The following is a 16,216-nucleotide window of genomic DNA, read 5'->3' as shown; positions in this document are numbered from 1 at the left end:
CCAAACTAAAACGCTCGGTACATGTACGCTTATTATTCCAGGGCTCAAAATAATTTTTGGATACTGACCGGTCATGTTGACCGGCCAAATCAATTTTTGCTCGGTCATGTCTCGTTTTTGACCGTTCAAAATATTGAGTATTTACTTGTTTATCGAGCTTCCTATAAGATGCCCTCTTTTAAAAGTTCTTTTTCTTCAAGACTGCCAAGAGATTAGCGAGAAAGCCGTGTACGTGACCGGTCAAAATGACCGCCGAACCAAAATTTTGTCCGGACAAATCGTCATTTTGGCCGGACATTGTCCGTTGACCGGCCGTTATTTTGAGCCCTGTATTCGTACATGTTATCAGAGCAGTAAGTGGATCTGTAAGCAACGAAGCTAAAACGCGCGGTACATGTACGCTTTTTATTTGTATATCTTATCAGAGCAGTAAATGAGTGGATCTGCAAGTAACGATGCAGCTAAAACGCGCGGTACATGTACGCTTATTATTCGTACATCTTATCAGTACAGTAAATGGTTGGATCTGCAAAGCTAACGAAGCTAAAACGCGCGGTGCATGCACGCTTATTAATCGTACGTCTTTTCAGAGTAGTAAATGGTTGGATCGGCTAGAAACGAAGCTAAAACGCGCTGGGTAGCTAGCCTGTGTAGCTGACGGTTCACTTGATATGGCTTTCGATCAATTGCTGTCAAAAACAATCTCGACAACCCTCTGTGATTGGCTACTTTACTGACAGGAAATTGACGACGTTTCGCGCTTTCAGGCGCGAAATGTGTTTCTTCAGAGGATCCTTCACCTTATACCTGAGGCAGTGCAGGTTTATATTTTTAGAATCGTTGGAAAAGTGTGCTGTATGTATACATGCTCTACCGTCGCCATCAAACCGGGGAGATCGAAGATTAGAATTTGAAGATGCAAATGTCAATCGCTTAGTTACGTGAGTTTATCTTCGCTCAGTTTTGGAAGTATTGACCACAGAAGGCATGATCTGACCACGAGGAGTTCGCGCTTGTTGTTTGTTGATGGACACATTAGAAGAAAACTTTAGAACGGAATTTCCGTTGGTTTTTTTTTTTCGCTTGTTTGGTTTTGTTGCTAGAGGAGGAGAACGTAGGATTCTGATGTTGACAAATCTAGCCGCTCTGTCTGCAAAGAAATTCCTTATTACAAATCTACACGCCAAGCCGCGGGTTATAAACTGCCATTCAATACTGCAAATCTTGGAAAAAGGATATTGGACGAACCTTACATTCAGTTAATCTTGATGTTTCTTGTGTTGGAATTCCGGTAAAACACATATAAATGAGGTGAGCCAATTATCTGATTAAAGAAAAAAGTTTGTATTCCCATGCCGATGGCCAGTTCATTTGAATGGTTTTTTATTTGCAGATAATTTCACGAAGTTTTCCCGTTTTTCGTTAGCCTTTTTATAGCTAAAACGTGTTCTTTGGTTTCCGATTGACTTTTAATAGTAGTGGCCGGGAAAGCAGACGTTAATAAAGCTGACAGCTGGGAAAATTTCTTCCCGCGAAAACTATGTTTTAGCGCTAAATGTGTCCACAGCGAAGGAGTCCACGTTCACAGCAGTTTAATTTGCACTGCTTTTGATTTACGGCGGAAAAATTCGCTGAGAAGTTCGAAAATCCATTTGTTGCTTTAATACAGGAAAATTAACTCACGGCGTCCCTTTGGTAGAAAGTTTTAGGATAGAACAATTCCATGAAATGTGTTTGTTTGTTTATGAACTTTGGTCGAGCTCTCGCTTGACGTGGTTGAAGAGAAATACACATTGAAGAACTTGATTGCGCTTTTTGGAGAGAAGTTGGCTCAAAACTGCGCAGAACTTCTGTATTTGGAACTACGTACAGGCGAATATTAGAGATCCGTGATGATATTTTTTTTTATTTTTAATCGATACTCATTGCTGTGAAAAAAGCAATACAAAACGCCAAATCATAAATTCGCAGCCGTGTTTATATTAAATTTGATTTCGTTTTGCTCTGCTTAAAATTGACCTTGGATAAGCCATATCTTTGAGATCAATTAGAATACTTCTGCTTAGGCTGGTTCAAACTTTTGGTTGATTTAGGATGTGCATGAAACTATTTTTAACTTGCTAAAAATAAAAGAGGCCGGATTGCAAATTTAGCCGTCACGTAGTCACGAAACCGCTACCTTCGCACTGCGCTATTTTGACCGCAAGTGATGGTTGAAAAGTTTGGAGTTTTCGGTCTTTTATTACTTGCTGTAAAAGGTTATCTTGGAAAGTTTGAGAAGAAATTATTTCAACTATATAAACATATTCTTTCTGTTTTAGGAAGTTTAACGCGGCCAATTCCCACGTCAAGTTTATTTTAAAACTTATCTTAGAAATTCGATACTCGGGCCATCTTCTCCCTTGGATCGAAAACTTTCTTTGGGTGCGATAAACGTGGTACATGTATACGTTTGATTTCCTGAAAATATAGCCACGTACGGATATTATCCGTACAATTCAACGTTTATTATCCGTAAGTCTCACACTTTTCATTTTAGCCGTAAATAGTGAAATCACAGTAAACAACCCTTCTATTTGCGAAAGAGTTTCCGGATCCATGTAAAGTGTTATCCCAATACATAACGAGAATTAATTTTATCAATTTACGTTAACTAGATTTTTAACCGAATAAAGCGTGTCGCTATTATACTGAATCCCATTCACGCAGTTCTCTCTCGGACTTCTCGACTTAAATTTGCATACTAGTTTTGTTGACAACGCGCCGTGTTTATCATCTTGTCATGTAATAAAAGAAAACGTTCGTTGTCAATGAGTTGTCTGTTTATTTCTAAGGAAATAACTTCAGTTAATACGCCATACTTTTCTTTTTTCATTATCCGACTGAAAATAATGAATTTTGATCGCTAATGTTTTGAGTAAATCAGACTTTGCTGCGATTATCGAAGTTGTTGATTTCATTTCAATTAGGTTTCGTCTCCATCTGAAATCCGTGAAAAACAAACCCAAACCACCGGCCGGCTAGTTCACTAGTAGTTGTGAAAAGCAATTAAATATTTTCCTTGTGTATTTTAAGTGAAAAGAAGTCTTTTAAACATAAACTCCGAATCGAAGAATACCAATTAATCTGTTCTATTTTCGACGAACGCGGGTGACACGGCAGTGGCCAGAATCGTGAATGACAAATTCGCGCCGTTTGTCACCGTAAAGTCGATTTCGCTTCATTCTAGTTTCGTTGCGAATTTTAGCAACGTCAAATCCGAAGAATAAATCTTTCTTTTTCCAGTTTTATTTTTCCGAAGACTATAAAGTATTTTTCGCTGTGGGAAAAGCTCTTTTGAAACAAAATAACACATCGACGAAACGCTCGTGAACGTCTTGTAGGTGAAGTGCCGTCGAATGGCTTCGCATCGATCTCGAGTTCGTGTCGAACTGTTTAAAAATATCGGTCGTTTAATGAAAAGATAAGTCGCGGACTCGCTGAAATGATGGTTTCTGGTTTAATCAATTAACAAAACTGCTTTTTGGCCCGAAAACATAATTAATTTAGACGTTTTAGTCCTTGAGATTTTCTAGCGTAATGGCGGCTGAATATAGAAAATTTATTTCAATAAACTTTGTTACCTTTACGCTTGTTAATATCCTGGAAACATAGCCACGTACGTATATTATCCTTACAATTCAACGTTTATTATCCGTAAGTTGCGCGCTCTTCAGAAAAATACACTGGAGACACTGGATAATACGAAAAATAAGCTGACATTTCATGATTTTTACGTATAATATACGTTACATACCGTACCATACGTTTATTAATTTGGTGTCCGGAATTATTTTGACAGTCCGGATTTTTTCTGACACCTATAGATTATTTTCACCTTGTATGCGTTTATTTCAATGTCAAGTGGCTTTCCGTGTACACTACATGACATGGTAGAATACTGAAGACTTTTGGTGACATCATATATGATGTGTGACAAGATTCCGCTTACTGAATTAATGAAGGCGCACATGTTAACGCACGGTGTCGAAAGATCGATAAATCTACCTCTTTTTTTACTTTATGGAAGGATTTAAACACTTTGAATTCAGCCTTGTAAACTTCAGTACAATACAACCTTGGAAGCAAAGATAGAAAGCAAATTTATTTGTGTGAATGTTATGGCTAAGTTAAAACTGAAAAAGGTAGTTGACCACTGGAGGTAATGTTGTTCGTTTGGAAACCACATCAGAGGTTTCCCAAGGTTTTTTAACAGGTAAACCACCTTGAAACAACATTGAAATTGTCTTAGCACTTAGTTCAAGTTATTATTTCCTTTATCTTTGCTCAAATTGTGCGATTTTGTAGGAATTATGCGATTTTTGATGAATTATGCGAAAAGTTGCGATTTGAGGTCAAAAAAGTTAACAAACATAATAAATGTTCACGGCGCACCATATAAACTCTAATAGAACATCGTTTCTACTCATTGAAATCACTTTTCCCGTTTAATTCGCTCATTTACGCCAAATAGAACCGGAGATGTATTTTTCGCTTCTAAGCCGTTTCGGTTCAACAGACAATCAATTCACAAACAAGTCTCACCGGCGCGTGCGATGTATCTTGGAAAAAAGTTAACAAACATAATAAATGTTCACGGCGCACATAAAAACTCTAATAGAACATCGTTTCTACTCATTGAAATCACTTTTCCCGTTTGAATCGCCCATTTACGCCAAATAGAACCGGAAATGTATTTTTCGCTTCTAAGCCGTTTCGGTTCAACAGACAATCAATTCACAAACAAGTCTCACCGGCGCCTGCGATTTATCTTGCAAAAAAGTTAACAAACATGATAAATATTCACGGCGCACCATATAAACACGATCGACCAACGCTGTTTTATAATTTTCTCGCAAAGATATTTCTTTTGTTTTCTCCAACAATACAACACAATGAGAACCAAGAGCAATGAATAACAAAGGACTGCGTATGTGCTTACGCTTCATTGCATACGCGCGTATGCGTATGTGCGTATATGCGTCTGCGTATGTGCGTATATGCATCTGCGTATGTGCGTATAAGGTGCGTATACGATGGACGCTTATTTCTGAGCGGTACTGTATGCGAAATCGCACCATCGCATAATATCAGAAGCCCTGCAAGAGACTTGCAAATAGAAAAAGATTGCCCAATGACAATAAAAAGCAAGTTTAACTTCACTTCCTTGGAATAAAAGCTTAACTGAAATGTGCTTTTCTCAGGAGTCAACATCCCTTGTGCTGCTCTCTTTAAAGACCTGACAGTTAAATGAACGGAGTATCATGGGCGATAAATGCTGTACACTGTAGTCATCAATAAATTGAATATTTTCTGTGTATTTCTTGTGTTTCAGAATAAAGACTCCTAGATATAAATCTGTTAAACCTGATGGGCCAATGCAGAGGTTAAAGATTTCAAAAAATGTAGGTATTCCATTGTATAAAGTTCTTTTCTGACAGAGATCTTGATGTCTGACAGGCATGCTGTAGTCCATATTTAGCCCTTGTATTTCTTTGATGTCATTTTCAATGTGTTGCTTTTTTATTAGACTGCCCTTGTCAGACCTCACTGTGTTGCTGCCCTGCTAAGAAATATAACATTCACTCAGGTAATTACATTTAGTTCACATACAATAATGTGTACATCAATCATGCTGCTGCCACTTGACCGCATGTTTTATTATTATTTTTTTGGCACTTGACATTTTTTTTTTAATTTTCTTGACAACTTTGACATGACTTTCATTAGACGTGGCCAATCAAACTGCATTAACTGTGAGAGGCAGAGTTGTTAAGTTCCACGTTTGCTTTCTGACAGTTGCCAACTCTGTCTCCCTTGCTTTTTGTTATTGTTTGGCCAGTTGAAAAAAAAAGCCATCTAAAGGTCGCCAAAAAAATCTAAAAATAAAATAAAAAGTAATCAAAACCTGTGTCAAGTGGCAAGAGTACAACTTGTACATAGCACTGTGATAAGAATTTGGAAAATGGCTCATTGTTCAAATGTGTTATAACATGTAGATGTTTATCATACATGTACTTCCATTGGGGTTTATGCATAATTTTGTCTTCTGGTTTGCAAGTGTACATAGTGTCAACTCTTATAAGAATAATGTTTATAAAATTATTTATTGATATCAACTTTATTACCCTCTCTTTCTTCAGGACAGTTATAACAGTTTCATTGAACTTCAAGATAAGCTGCATCACAACCTGTGCCGGCGCAGAAGTCTTGTTGCCATAGGAACACACGATTTTGACACCCTTCAAGGACCATTTTTATTTGATGCTCTTCCCCCACAGGACATCAAATTTATACCTCTCAGTCAAGTAAGATTTGAGAATATTGTGATATTAAGCTACATTGTATACAATAATTATTGTAGGGAAGATACTAAGATGGATCCTGCTGAAAGTTTGAGCAATGAGTGCAAAAGTTAATTACCAAAAATCCACACACAGCACAGTTACATTTTGTTTACTGTTTGAAACTTCTTACTGTAATTCACTTAAAACTCTAGTTGACCAGAGCTGCTATTACATGTAAACTCAAAAGCGTCGTCAAAAAAGTTAATGTCAAACCTCGTAAAAGAGCTTAAAATGTGTGTTATCTTTTTTTGAACTGACATAAAATTTCATTTAAACTAAAATATGGAGATCTTCAAATTCGTTTTTCTCTCGTGTCAGCTTGAGAGCTAAAATTTTGATAAGTTCTTCTTAACTGTATAAAAACTGTGTGTTCTTTTTGGTAACTTTACATTCTACCTTTATTGCTCGAATGTTCAGCAGAAACCAACTTAATCAGACAGTAACATGAGCTACTGGGAAAAAATTCTGAGTTCTCCCATCTGAAGTTTCACCCATGTACTTCCTCACACTGGTCAGACACTGAATCTTAAAAATAAATTCAGGGCTTCAGCACTGCAGGGACTTCTGATAAAAATAAATTTATGAAACAACAACAACAACACATTTAGAACTGTGTTTGCTTGTAAATACTAATAGTGGCCTGGTTAATTAACCTTACTGTTATTAAAGTTGTTAAACTTGTTTGTTTTCAGACCAAAGAATACACAGCTGTTGAACTGATGGAGTTGTACAAAGTAAGGAAGTAACAAACTTAATATTTGATCTTAGAATATACAGAAATGACCTTTTAAAAATGTACTTTCACATGGCAACTGGTCAGAGAGGAAAGTGAAAAATTTTACCAAACTGTTTGTTTTTTTATTGAAAGGGAGAAAGCCATTTAAAACAGTATCTGCCAATCATTAGAGACAAACCAGTATATCCTATAATATTTGATGCCAATGGTGTTGTACTTTCGATGCCTCCAATCATTAATGGTAAGTCTGTGGGTCTCACTTTGACATCCATTATTAGTACAAAAAACTTCTATATAGATACGTGTAGCTTTAATACATGTATCACCCAAGGCATAGTATCAGTAGTTCATGTAGTGTAATTGTCTGGATGAGGATCGGCATAGATCTACACTGTAAATAATCTTCAGAGTCTTGAGAAAGGCCTTCTGCCCGCTTGGATGACTATGCTAGATAAACTGTATGCAGTTTTAATAACAAGGAATTTAGTAATTTTCAAGGCAGTTACTCAGTGCACCAGTCCTCAATTTGCACTTTATAAATAACATGTACACAGTATTTGGCCAAATCAGAACAGAACAGGGTGTAGTAGACCTATCCTTGTTTATTCTTTCCTTTAAGACTTTTAGAAGTTAGCCATGGTCTATTGCAATTCATGCATTTGATTAGCTATATTATAATGTTATGGACGGACTTGGGATTAAAAAGTGGCATGTGTTGTATGTTTAAAAGTTTGCATCAATTTTCTTTTTTACATTAGAGCAAGGAATTACATCAGATTACTTGAATGCTGTTCACTTTGGCTATGCCTGAGGTGCAATTAACTACATGTATATGTACATAGCTTAGCATAAGCTAATTGTTGATAAATTATTTTACTGGTAAAGTTGTGAAATCCAATTGGCTTAACAGGTGCCTTGTACAAAAATGAATGTAGATGAAATTTTTGCTGGTATGCTTTCTTGCTTGTAGGTGAGCATTCCAAAATAACTCTCAACACAAAAAATGTCTTCATAGAATCCACAGCCACAGATCTCCACAAGGTAATTAGATATGCATACTTGAACAAATGCCTTTATGTTTACTGTTAGTAGTGAAATGTTAAGTAACCTTCTATTTTAACAGCAAAATGGTTGTGTCCCATTTTACAGTAAATATTGCAGTATAATAAATTATTCAAAAAAAAAAGAACATGGACCGTTCCTGTAAGTTGTATGTATTGAGTATGTACAACACTGTACACAGGGAGCAGAGGAGTTCAGTTTAAACTGATCAATAAAATATGTCTTTCCTCTTTGAAATGCACTCTTGCATATATTTTCCCCATAATCAGCTCATTATGCGACCCAAAATGCACTAATTTGCAACGCTCCAATGCTCCGTTATCTCAACAAAACTTGTGCGATTGTTTTGACTGCCTTTAACTTGAATGGGATCGACCGCTGACTGGTGTGACTGTGTCCCTCCATTAGACCATGGTCACACCAGTCAGCGGTGGACACCACTGGCATTCAAACCAATGGCGGTGAAAACAATTGCACTGGTTTTGTTGAGATTCGGAGCAATGGAGCATTGCAAATTAGTGCATTTTGGGTTGCATAATGAGCTGATTACGGGGAAAAACATGCGAGAGTGCATTTCAAAGAGGTAACACGTATTTTATTGATCAGGTCTAACTGAACTCCTCTGCTCCCTGTGATGTACCTTTTGTCATGAAATCGGTGGTTACTGTGTCTTTAACGGTGCCACTTTACAATTAGGAGAATGAGTGGTTACAGAATACTGGCGTGTAACCTGCAGTGGACTGGCATCCATCCAGTTGGCTCCAGTTTTTCAAAGTGTGGATAACACTATCTACTGTACCATACATGTAGAAATCATGTTCCAGTAGATAGTGTAGTCTGTTTTGTCCTGTACTGGATAGCAATTTATTTAGGGGATAGCATTGTTCACCCTTTGAACAACCGGCCCATGGAGGGTAGAGGAGGCAATACTACAAGTCACTTCCTATATTTACTGAATGTTTTATTTTCTTTGTTAGGCTAAAATTGTCCTTGACACACTGGTGACAATGTTCAGTGTCTATTGTGCTGAGCCATTTGTGTAAGTGCTGATTTTTTCCAACAAAAAATTCTTATATTAAGCGTAAAATAGAAACAAAAAGGACAGTGGTGTCATATAACTAATGACCTACTGTCCAGCCTGTAAAATGGAGTCGCATTCTCTTAACTTCTAACATGTCTTGATCATTTTTCCAGGGTGGAGTCAGTTGAAGTGGAGCAGCCAGATGGTTCAGTTCTTGTTTATCCGGTATGTTACATTTTGCATGTTCAGCCCATGTACCTGTAAGAGGGCAGAGATTTCCGGTCCATCTCAGTAAACTGTTGCTAAATCAGGGTGCAAAGAATACATGTAACTACATGTGTGATAGCCCAAAGGCCTTTCTCAATGGCCCACTTCACCTAAACAGCAAAAAAAATATGTTACAGTACTTGCCCATTGGGTTAGTGACAAATAAAATCGACTACATGTAGACCAACATAAAAATTCCATTTACCGGTAAGTGCCATCTACTGGACAGGACGTTTTCCCATGCTCTAAATACACAAAACATGTACATGAGTTATTGATGTACCCAACATTTAACTTCTCAAACTCATTAATTATTCATATTGTTATTAGCCTACCAGAACGCCCCATTCTGGTCAGGTGGATGAGTTTAGAAACCCAATGAAAAACGAGTTGAAAACCACACGTGTTTGGAAACGATTTTAAACCCGTGTGTAAAATGTTTCTTAATCTGCATATTCATAAAGCAACACAACAACAACGTTTAAAACATCGCTTTTCCGATGCAGACAATAAATTTCACCATCAAAAATTTCATTACGAAACTTACACACATTTCTTATTTGTTAGTGCATCGAACAGTTTTTCAAGTCCACAAAATAAAAAGGGCTTACTGAGAATTGACTGCTTTCTCGTTCGATGCTATCTCTTCTTTAGGTTTACTTTCTTTGAAGAAGCCACGTGGTTCCAACGTTAGCACTTTCAACGTCCACCACTCTATGCGGTTCCAAAAAATGAAGCCGCCCATTTGTTTTTGCAGAGGCTACACTTTGGAACCGGGCCCTTTCTGTACAAAACTCTCCTTGTCTAAATCTATTCGCCATGGCGAAGCAAAGTACTAAGCAGAGCGTTCGTTTCGATCAAACAACCAACGAAGCGGGAGATATACAATCAATAATTATTACAGAAAGTTGTGAAAATCTAACAAGCGGGTGCCAGATAGCCTTGACAAAGCCAACAATTGGATAACCTAGCAAGTATGTGACATGATCGAGTTCCATTGTAAAAATATAACAAACGAAAACAAACCTGTCCGAATAGGCACTGCTAATTACATAGAAAAATTATCTAATTTTCTTTGTTGGAGAAGTAATTTCAAAAACTCGTGCTTCGGGTTTCACCAGGTTTCCAAACGCTCGAAAACAATAAAACCACTCGGCCTGCGGCCTCGTGGTTTCAAAAGTTTTCTCGCGTTTGGAAACCTGATGAAACCCTCGCACTCGTTTTTGAAATAGTACTTATCACATGTTTATTGCATGTACATGTACAATGCATTATGTATTGTCTTTTCTTATTAATAATTTTATTCCCCGTTTTCTCAAAAGGAGCTAAAATATCGTCATGAAGTGGTCAGTGTGGAGCAAATTAATAAGAAGATTGGAATTCAGTAAGATTACTATATCATTAATAATTTGTACAGTTTTGAGAATGTTAGGTACATGTAATGCTTTTTATGTTAATACCATATCATTTTTTCATAACAGGGAATCTCCAGAGCGAGTGGCTGACTTATTGACTCGAATGTGCCTCCAAAGTGAAGTGATTGATGGTGGAAAAAATGTCAAAGTAGAAATTCCTCCAACAAGAGCAGATATCCTTTAAAACCTTGTTTGAGGTTTTTTTAGCCTTATTTTCTCATCTCTAAGCTTAGCCTTTGTTCTGAAAAGAACTGCCGGTGTTCAATACAATGCAACAGATAGATATTGGAGCGATATCATGAAAAACTTCAACAATAATAAAATCCCAATTGGCTAAGGTCTACATATACATTTTCTTCCAGCCTCTCCCTCCCAGCATAAATCTTTCAGTTTCTTGACAGTAAATTACTGGGTATATACTGTACCTAACAGTACCAGAATTTTATTTTCAGATTTAGTACAACAAACATTTTATAGGTAATTGTACTAGGTGGCGAAATAATAAGACACAAGGTCCACTACAAGGTTAATGCATGGTATAGAGTGAAGTGATTGTGAAGAGTTTTTTCCTTGACATTTTACAAACATTATCCATGAATGTGATATTATTGAGGATGTGGCTATTTCTCATGGGTTTAACAACATTGTGAAGAGAATACCTCCAACTAATACTATTGGAAATCAGGTGAAATCTTGTTCATTTTTCCCCTTTAAGATCAAATTATTATTCTACTATGTTGCTACCTGAATAGCCAGTTTTATTAAGACACACAATTTCTTTGTTTGTCTGTTTGTTTGTTTTATTTTCTCTCCAATTTTCCAGCATATAACAACTCTTTTCGATCCAACTAAAAAGCATTTTGATGTGACGATTGTTGATAAAGACAACCACAATATAGAAATCTTGATCACCGCGTTACATCAATTTTTATTGCTTTCCTCTTTGTGGTTGAACAAAAATTGGGACGTGCTATCCATTGGTAATCATAAGCAAGCACCCAGCTGCCTTAGTTATTTCCTTTTTATTGTTGCTGCTATTTACACTGTAGCCAGGAATGAGTCCATAACAAAACCATACTGTTCTTACCAAGAAGCATTAAATTTGAGGGAAAACCGTTGTTAATCTAGAGTTACTTTTATGTTGCAGTTCAAGATAAATACACTTTGCGATCTTCTGAGACAAGAAATAGCACAAGCTGGATTCACTGAGGTCCTAACCTTTGCTTTGGTGAGAAATTCTATTTTGATATTATAAAACTGTTTTTAACTAGTTTTGACCATTATTTTTTTCAAAAGTAATACCTGCACTTTGGAATTATGTCTCGTTACATGCATAATTGCCCATCACCTTACGGAATTGCAAAGATCACAAACAATTTTCAAAGGGCACTTTTAAATATTTATTAAGTCAAGTTAAAAGAGAAATAATGTAGATTTATTTTTTATTGTTTAATATTTAACTTTTTAATTTATTTATTATTATTTTTGTAGTTAGCATATTACAGATGAAGAGCCATGTCAAATGGATATACTGTAATAAAGTCGTTATTATTATTATTATTATTGTTATTATTATTATTATTATTATTATTATTATTATTATTATTATTATTATTATTAAAAACTATGTCTACAAAAGTGACTATGTGCATCCTTAATAGACTGTCCTCTGTTCAAACAACCATACCAAATAAAGTTGTCATAAAATAGTGGTTTGTTTGTACTTTGTGGCCAGTCAAAATTGTACATCATAAAAAGTTTATCACCTTTGTTTTAAGTCTCGCTTTCCTTCTGCAGTGTTCACGGGATGACGTGTCAGAGAAACTGAAGAAGCCTTTATCATCAACCAAAGCTGTACACATATCAAATCCAAAAACACTGGAATTCCAAGTAAGTAACCTTTCTTATAAAAGTAACCATCTCATCTTTAAAAGCAAGTGTAGCTTTCGGTTATTTGGCACTGATAAATATCTAACTTCTACTCGCAATGTCAGTACGTGTTGTGAAAATATGCGAACTTAAAAACATAATCTAACTGTTTAGTCAGAGAATGTGTAGTACTATAGGGAACGTAAAGAGATCAGTAAAGAGAAGTATTGTCGTTTGGCAAAAGGTTTTTATGGGTTTCTGTCGAGAGTCAATCTCCGGAAATTGAGCGAGGCTGCAATTTTTTCGGCAGGGTTGTCCTTTAGCAACATGACCTATCAGTGATCATTTTTAACTTATTAGAATTTTTAAAACATATCTGTGTCATTTTAACTATCTATCGATATATCCATTTTTATAATATTAGTATTTTTATATTTTATATCTATTTATCTATTTATATAATATTAGTGTTTTTATATTTTATATTTTATATCTATTTATATAATATTAGTATTTTTATAATCCTATATTTGCCATATTTATTTTAGTGTCCCCAATTAGCTCGTTAGCTAAATACCATTGACACTTAAATAAAGTTTATGTATGTATGACGACAAGTTCACGTGATAACCGTTAGAATGCACGTGCAATTTTGTATTGGGTAATACGAATTGGAAGCTGTTAGAAACCTTCTTTTCTTATCTATTTGTTGTGACTATTCAGTGTATTTGTGGCTTATTTTTGAAAAACAGTGTTGGTAACCATAGTGATGCTGTGTTTTAGGTTGCCAGGACAACACTCATTCCAGGTCTTCTCAAGACCGTTAGTTGTAACAAGAAGATGCCACTTCCAATGAAACTGTTTGAAATCTCAGACGTGGTACATAGTGATGACCAGAAAGGTAAAGTTTGGGTTTATAGGCTATTAACTTGTCTGTAGGTATTCCATTTCAAGCTATCGACACTGGGCATTTTTTGCGTGTTTCTTAGGAGAGCATGTCATGTGCAGTGCCTCCTGCGCTTCAAAATCTTCACTTACGGTATTTATGCGTAAATTGCAAAGTCGAAGTTGTGAACAGTGTGAACGACTTTGTTCGATTGTTCTTCCTTTACAAATTTGGAATTGATATAAATGTGGATTTTCATCATCAGAATTGTCCCTATAGTCAAAGCTACAAGTGTTATCAAAATTATTTTGAAACGTAGTGAGCCCATTCTCTCCCATCCAAGTTAATGTCCACAACAGCTTTATTTTGCCCTTTTTTGTAACTACTTAAACGGCACATACATCTTGAAAAAGAGAAACAAGGGTACTGGCCACCCGAAATTACCATAAGGGTTAAAAATGCCAGGTGGCCAGTTTACAAAATAAACGAAATATCACGACGTTTTATTTGGAACCAAAATACAAAATAGGACCAAACACGGCAGGTCACGAATTCGAATTAGCCAAACAAAACTAGATACTGAAGGTGTGTCGTTTCCACTACGGTTAGAGCAGTCATCTTTTGTATACATTGCTGACTTTAATTCAAATCGATAGCTGAAGTAGTAACCCATGTTACACGGCTTTCCTTCAGATGTTGGAGCTCGGAATCATCGTCGTTTCTGCGCCGTGAATTACAACAAGACCCCCGGATTTGAGGTGAGAGAAAATAGACCTTTAATAGTCTAGTTTTACTTTCGTCAGTGACACTGATTATACATTGACTAATCAAAAGAACAGAGTACCCCAGATGCTATCATTGTATTAAAGCGTGAGCTGTAATCGGGTTTCGATTGATATTTCAAAGTAATCAAGTATTTGCTTTAGTTTCCTGTTGTAAAATTCTATTGGAAAGAAATTCTTGCAACGAGCTCTAACCAATCCGGAGCCCCGGTCCGGAGCAAACCCAAACCAAAAGTCACTTGGCTTTCGCTTGTTTTCCCGCGCTTGGCGCGGGTTGCATGTTTTTGCTTTGCTTTCTAATTGGTTCATTGGGTTATCTGTGTTTGTTGTGATTGGCCAGATGTGATTGCTTTGCTTATTGCAATCATTACAACAGTTTATTAGCTTGCAATACAGGTTGTTTGCGATTTTCAGGGAAGTGGGCTGATCAGTCTGTAACCGAAGACGACTTTTGAGAAAACAGCAAACACGCTCCAATGTGTGATTTCCGTAGCTTGTTCTTAATGATTTTAAGCCGCTTAAGTTGACGTAGTTTACACTTTCTAAGCCCAGTTCCAAATCAATTTTGTTTTGCTTTATATTTCAGGTCATTCATGGTTTGCTAGACCGCACCATGCAGCTTCTCGAAGTGCCGTACACAGAAGATAAAACTTCTAAACATGGATATTACTTGAAGGCTCACGAAGGTATCTTTGATAATATTAGCACTCCTTTGACAGTCTGAAAGATTTGTCGCGGGAGCTTTTGACTGACACTATCACGCTAAGTGGTTGATCTTTGATTTTCACTCATTTCGTTATTTTTGTAGATTGACTTGTTATTCATTCCTTCGTTACAGTGAAACCCCGATGTAACGAAATACCAAGGGACCCGGGAAATGCGTTCGTTACAACGGGGGTTGACTGTACCGGGGATTCTGTACCAATAAATTTTACTTTTAATAAGTTTGGCTTGCTGGAGAAGATCGTTCGTTAATAAATACCACAAAAGTGAATAGTGCTTTTCGCGCTTTTAGCAAGGTACCATTCACCTCCGGAGCAGCTAAAGAGAAACAAACTGCCTTCGCGCGTCGCTTTGTTTACTGAAAGTGATGTTTTGGTCCGCTATTTATTCACCTTGTGTGGTATATACTAAAACAATAGTTCACCTCAGTGTCGGTGAACCACTATTCACTTCCACTTCGGTGAATAATTGTTAATTATACCGGGGATTTCATTGGACTTTGTTTATTCCCTTTTCCCTTATTCCTTTCTTCTTTCATTCGTTCGTTCGTTCCTTCGCTCATTTCTTCCTTTACTCATTCATTCATACATCACTCATTCTTTGGGTCGTTCGTTCGTTTGTTCGTTCGGTCGTTCGTTTCTTCGTTCGTTTCTTCGTTCGTTCGTTCGTTCGTTCGTTCATCCTTTCAGTCATTCTCTCGTTTACTTGTTAGCTCGATCGATCGTTCACAAATTCACTCATTGATTTATTTTTCAGATGCAACCTTCTTTCCTGGTCGTTGTGCGCAGGTCATCGCCAACGGCAAGCCGATAGGAATCATGGGAGTTTTACACCCTGAAGTCGTAAACAACTTTGAGTTGAACCTGCCATGCGCAGTGCTTGAATTGGACGTGGAGGAATTCCTTTGAAAAATCAATTGCTGTCACAATTATTTCAATGCGTGACTCATAGCTTCAATTATTAATGAATTTACAATACAGAAGTAGAGGTTTTAAAGAAAATTCTTCCACATAGGACACACTTAGGCAATACACAAGACATATCAAATATGTTGAGATTTTCAAATGTC

At 36.6% G+C, this 16,216-nt stretch overlaps 1 protein-coding gene across 1 annotated transcript in view; it reads left to right on the top strand.

Annotated features, from left to right (window-relative positions):
- LOC144657133 (phenylalanine--tRNA ligase beta subunit-like) overlaps positions 1-16,216 on the top strand; it is a 23,018-nt gene extending 6,802 nt beyond the window's left edge. The window contains exons 5-21 of the mRNA XM_078517441.1: positions 5,375-5,444; positions 5,570-5,629; positions 6,183-6,347; positions 7,079-7,120; positions 7,255-7,363; positions 8,093-8,163; positions 9,162-9,223; positions 9,379-9,430; positions 10,795-10,856; positions 10,954-11,061; positions 11,473-11,572; positions 12,035-12,115; positions 12,685-12,777; positions 13,540-13,657; positions 14,336-14,400; positions 15,011-15,110; positions 15,904-16,216. Coding sequence (XP_078373567.1) covers positions 5,375-5,444; positions 5,570-5,629; positions 6,183-6,347; positions 7,079-7,120; positions 7,255-7,363; positions 8,093-8,163; positions 9,162-9,223; positions 9,379-9,430; positions 10,795-10,856; positions 10,954-11,061; positions 11,473-11,572; positions 12,035-12,115; positions 12,685-12,777; positions 13,540-13,657; positions 14,336-14,400; positions 15,011-15,110; positions 15,904-16,055 — 1,510 coding nt within the window. The 3' untranslated portion in view covers positions 16,056-16,216. The remainder of the gene's footprint in view (positions 1-5,374; positions 5,445-5,569; positions 5,630-6,182; positions 6,348-7,078; positions 7,121-7,254; positions 7,364-8,092; positions 8,164-9,161; positions 9,224-9,378; positions 9,431-10,794; positions 10,857-10,953; positions 11,062-11,472; positions 11,573-12,034; positions 12,116-12,684; positions 12,778-13,539; positions 13,658-14,335; positions 14,401-15,010; positions 15,111-15,903) is intronic.

The sequence above is a fragment of the Oculina patagonica genome, chromosome 6 (assembly GCF_052425735.1).
Source record: "Oculina patagonica isolate OP01 chromosome 6, crgOcupat, whole genome shotgun sequence".
NCBI lineage: Eukaryota > Metazoa > Cnidaria > Anthozoa > Scleractinia > Oculinidae > Oculina > Oculina patagonica.
This window is presented reverse-complemented; position numbering and strand designations above follow the sequence as displayed.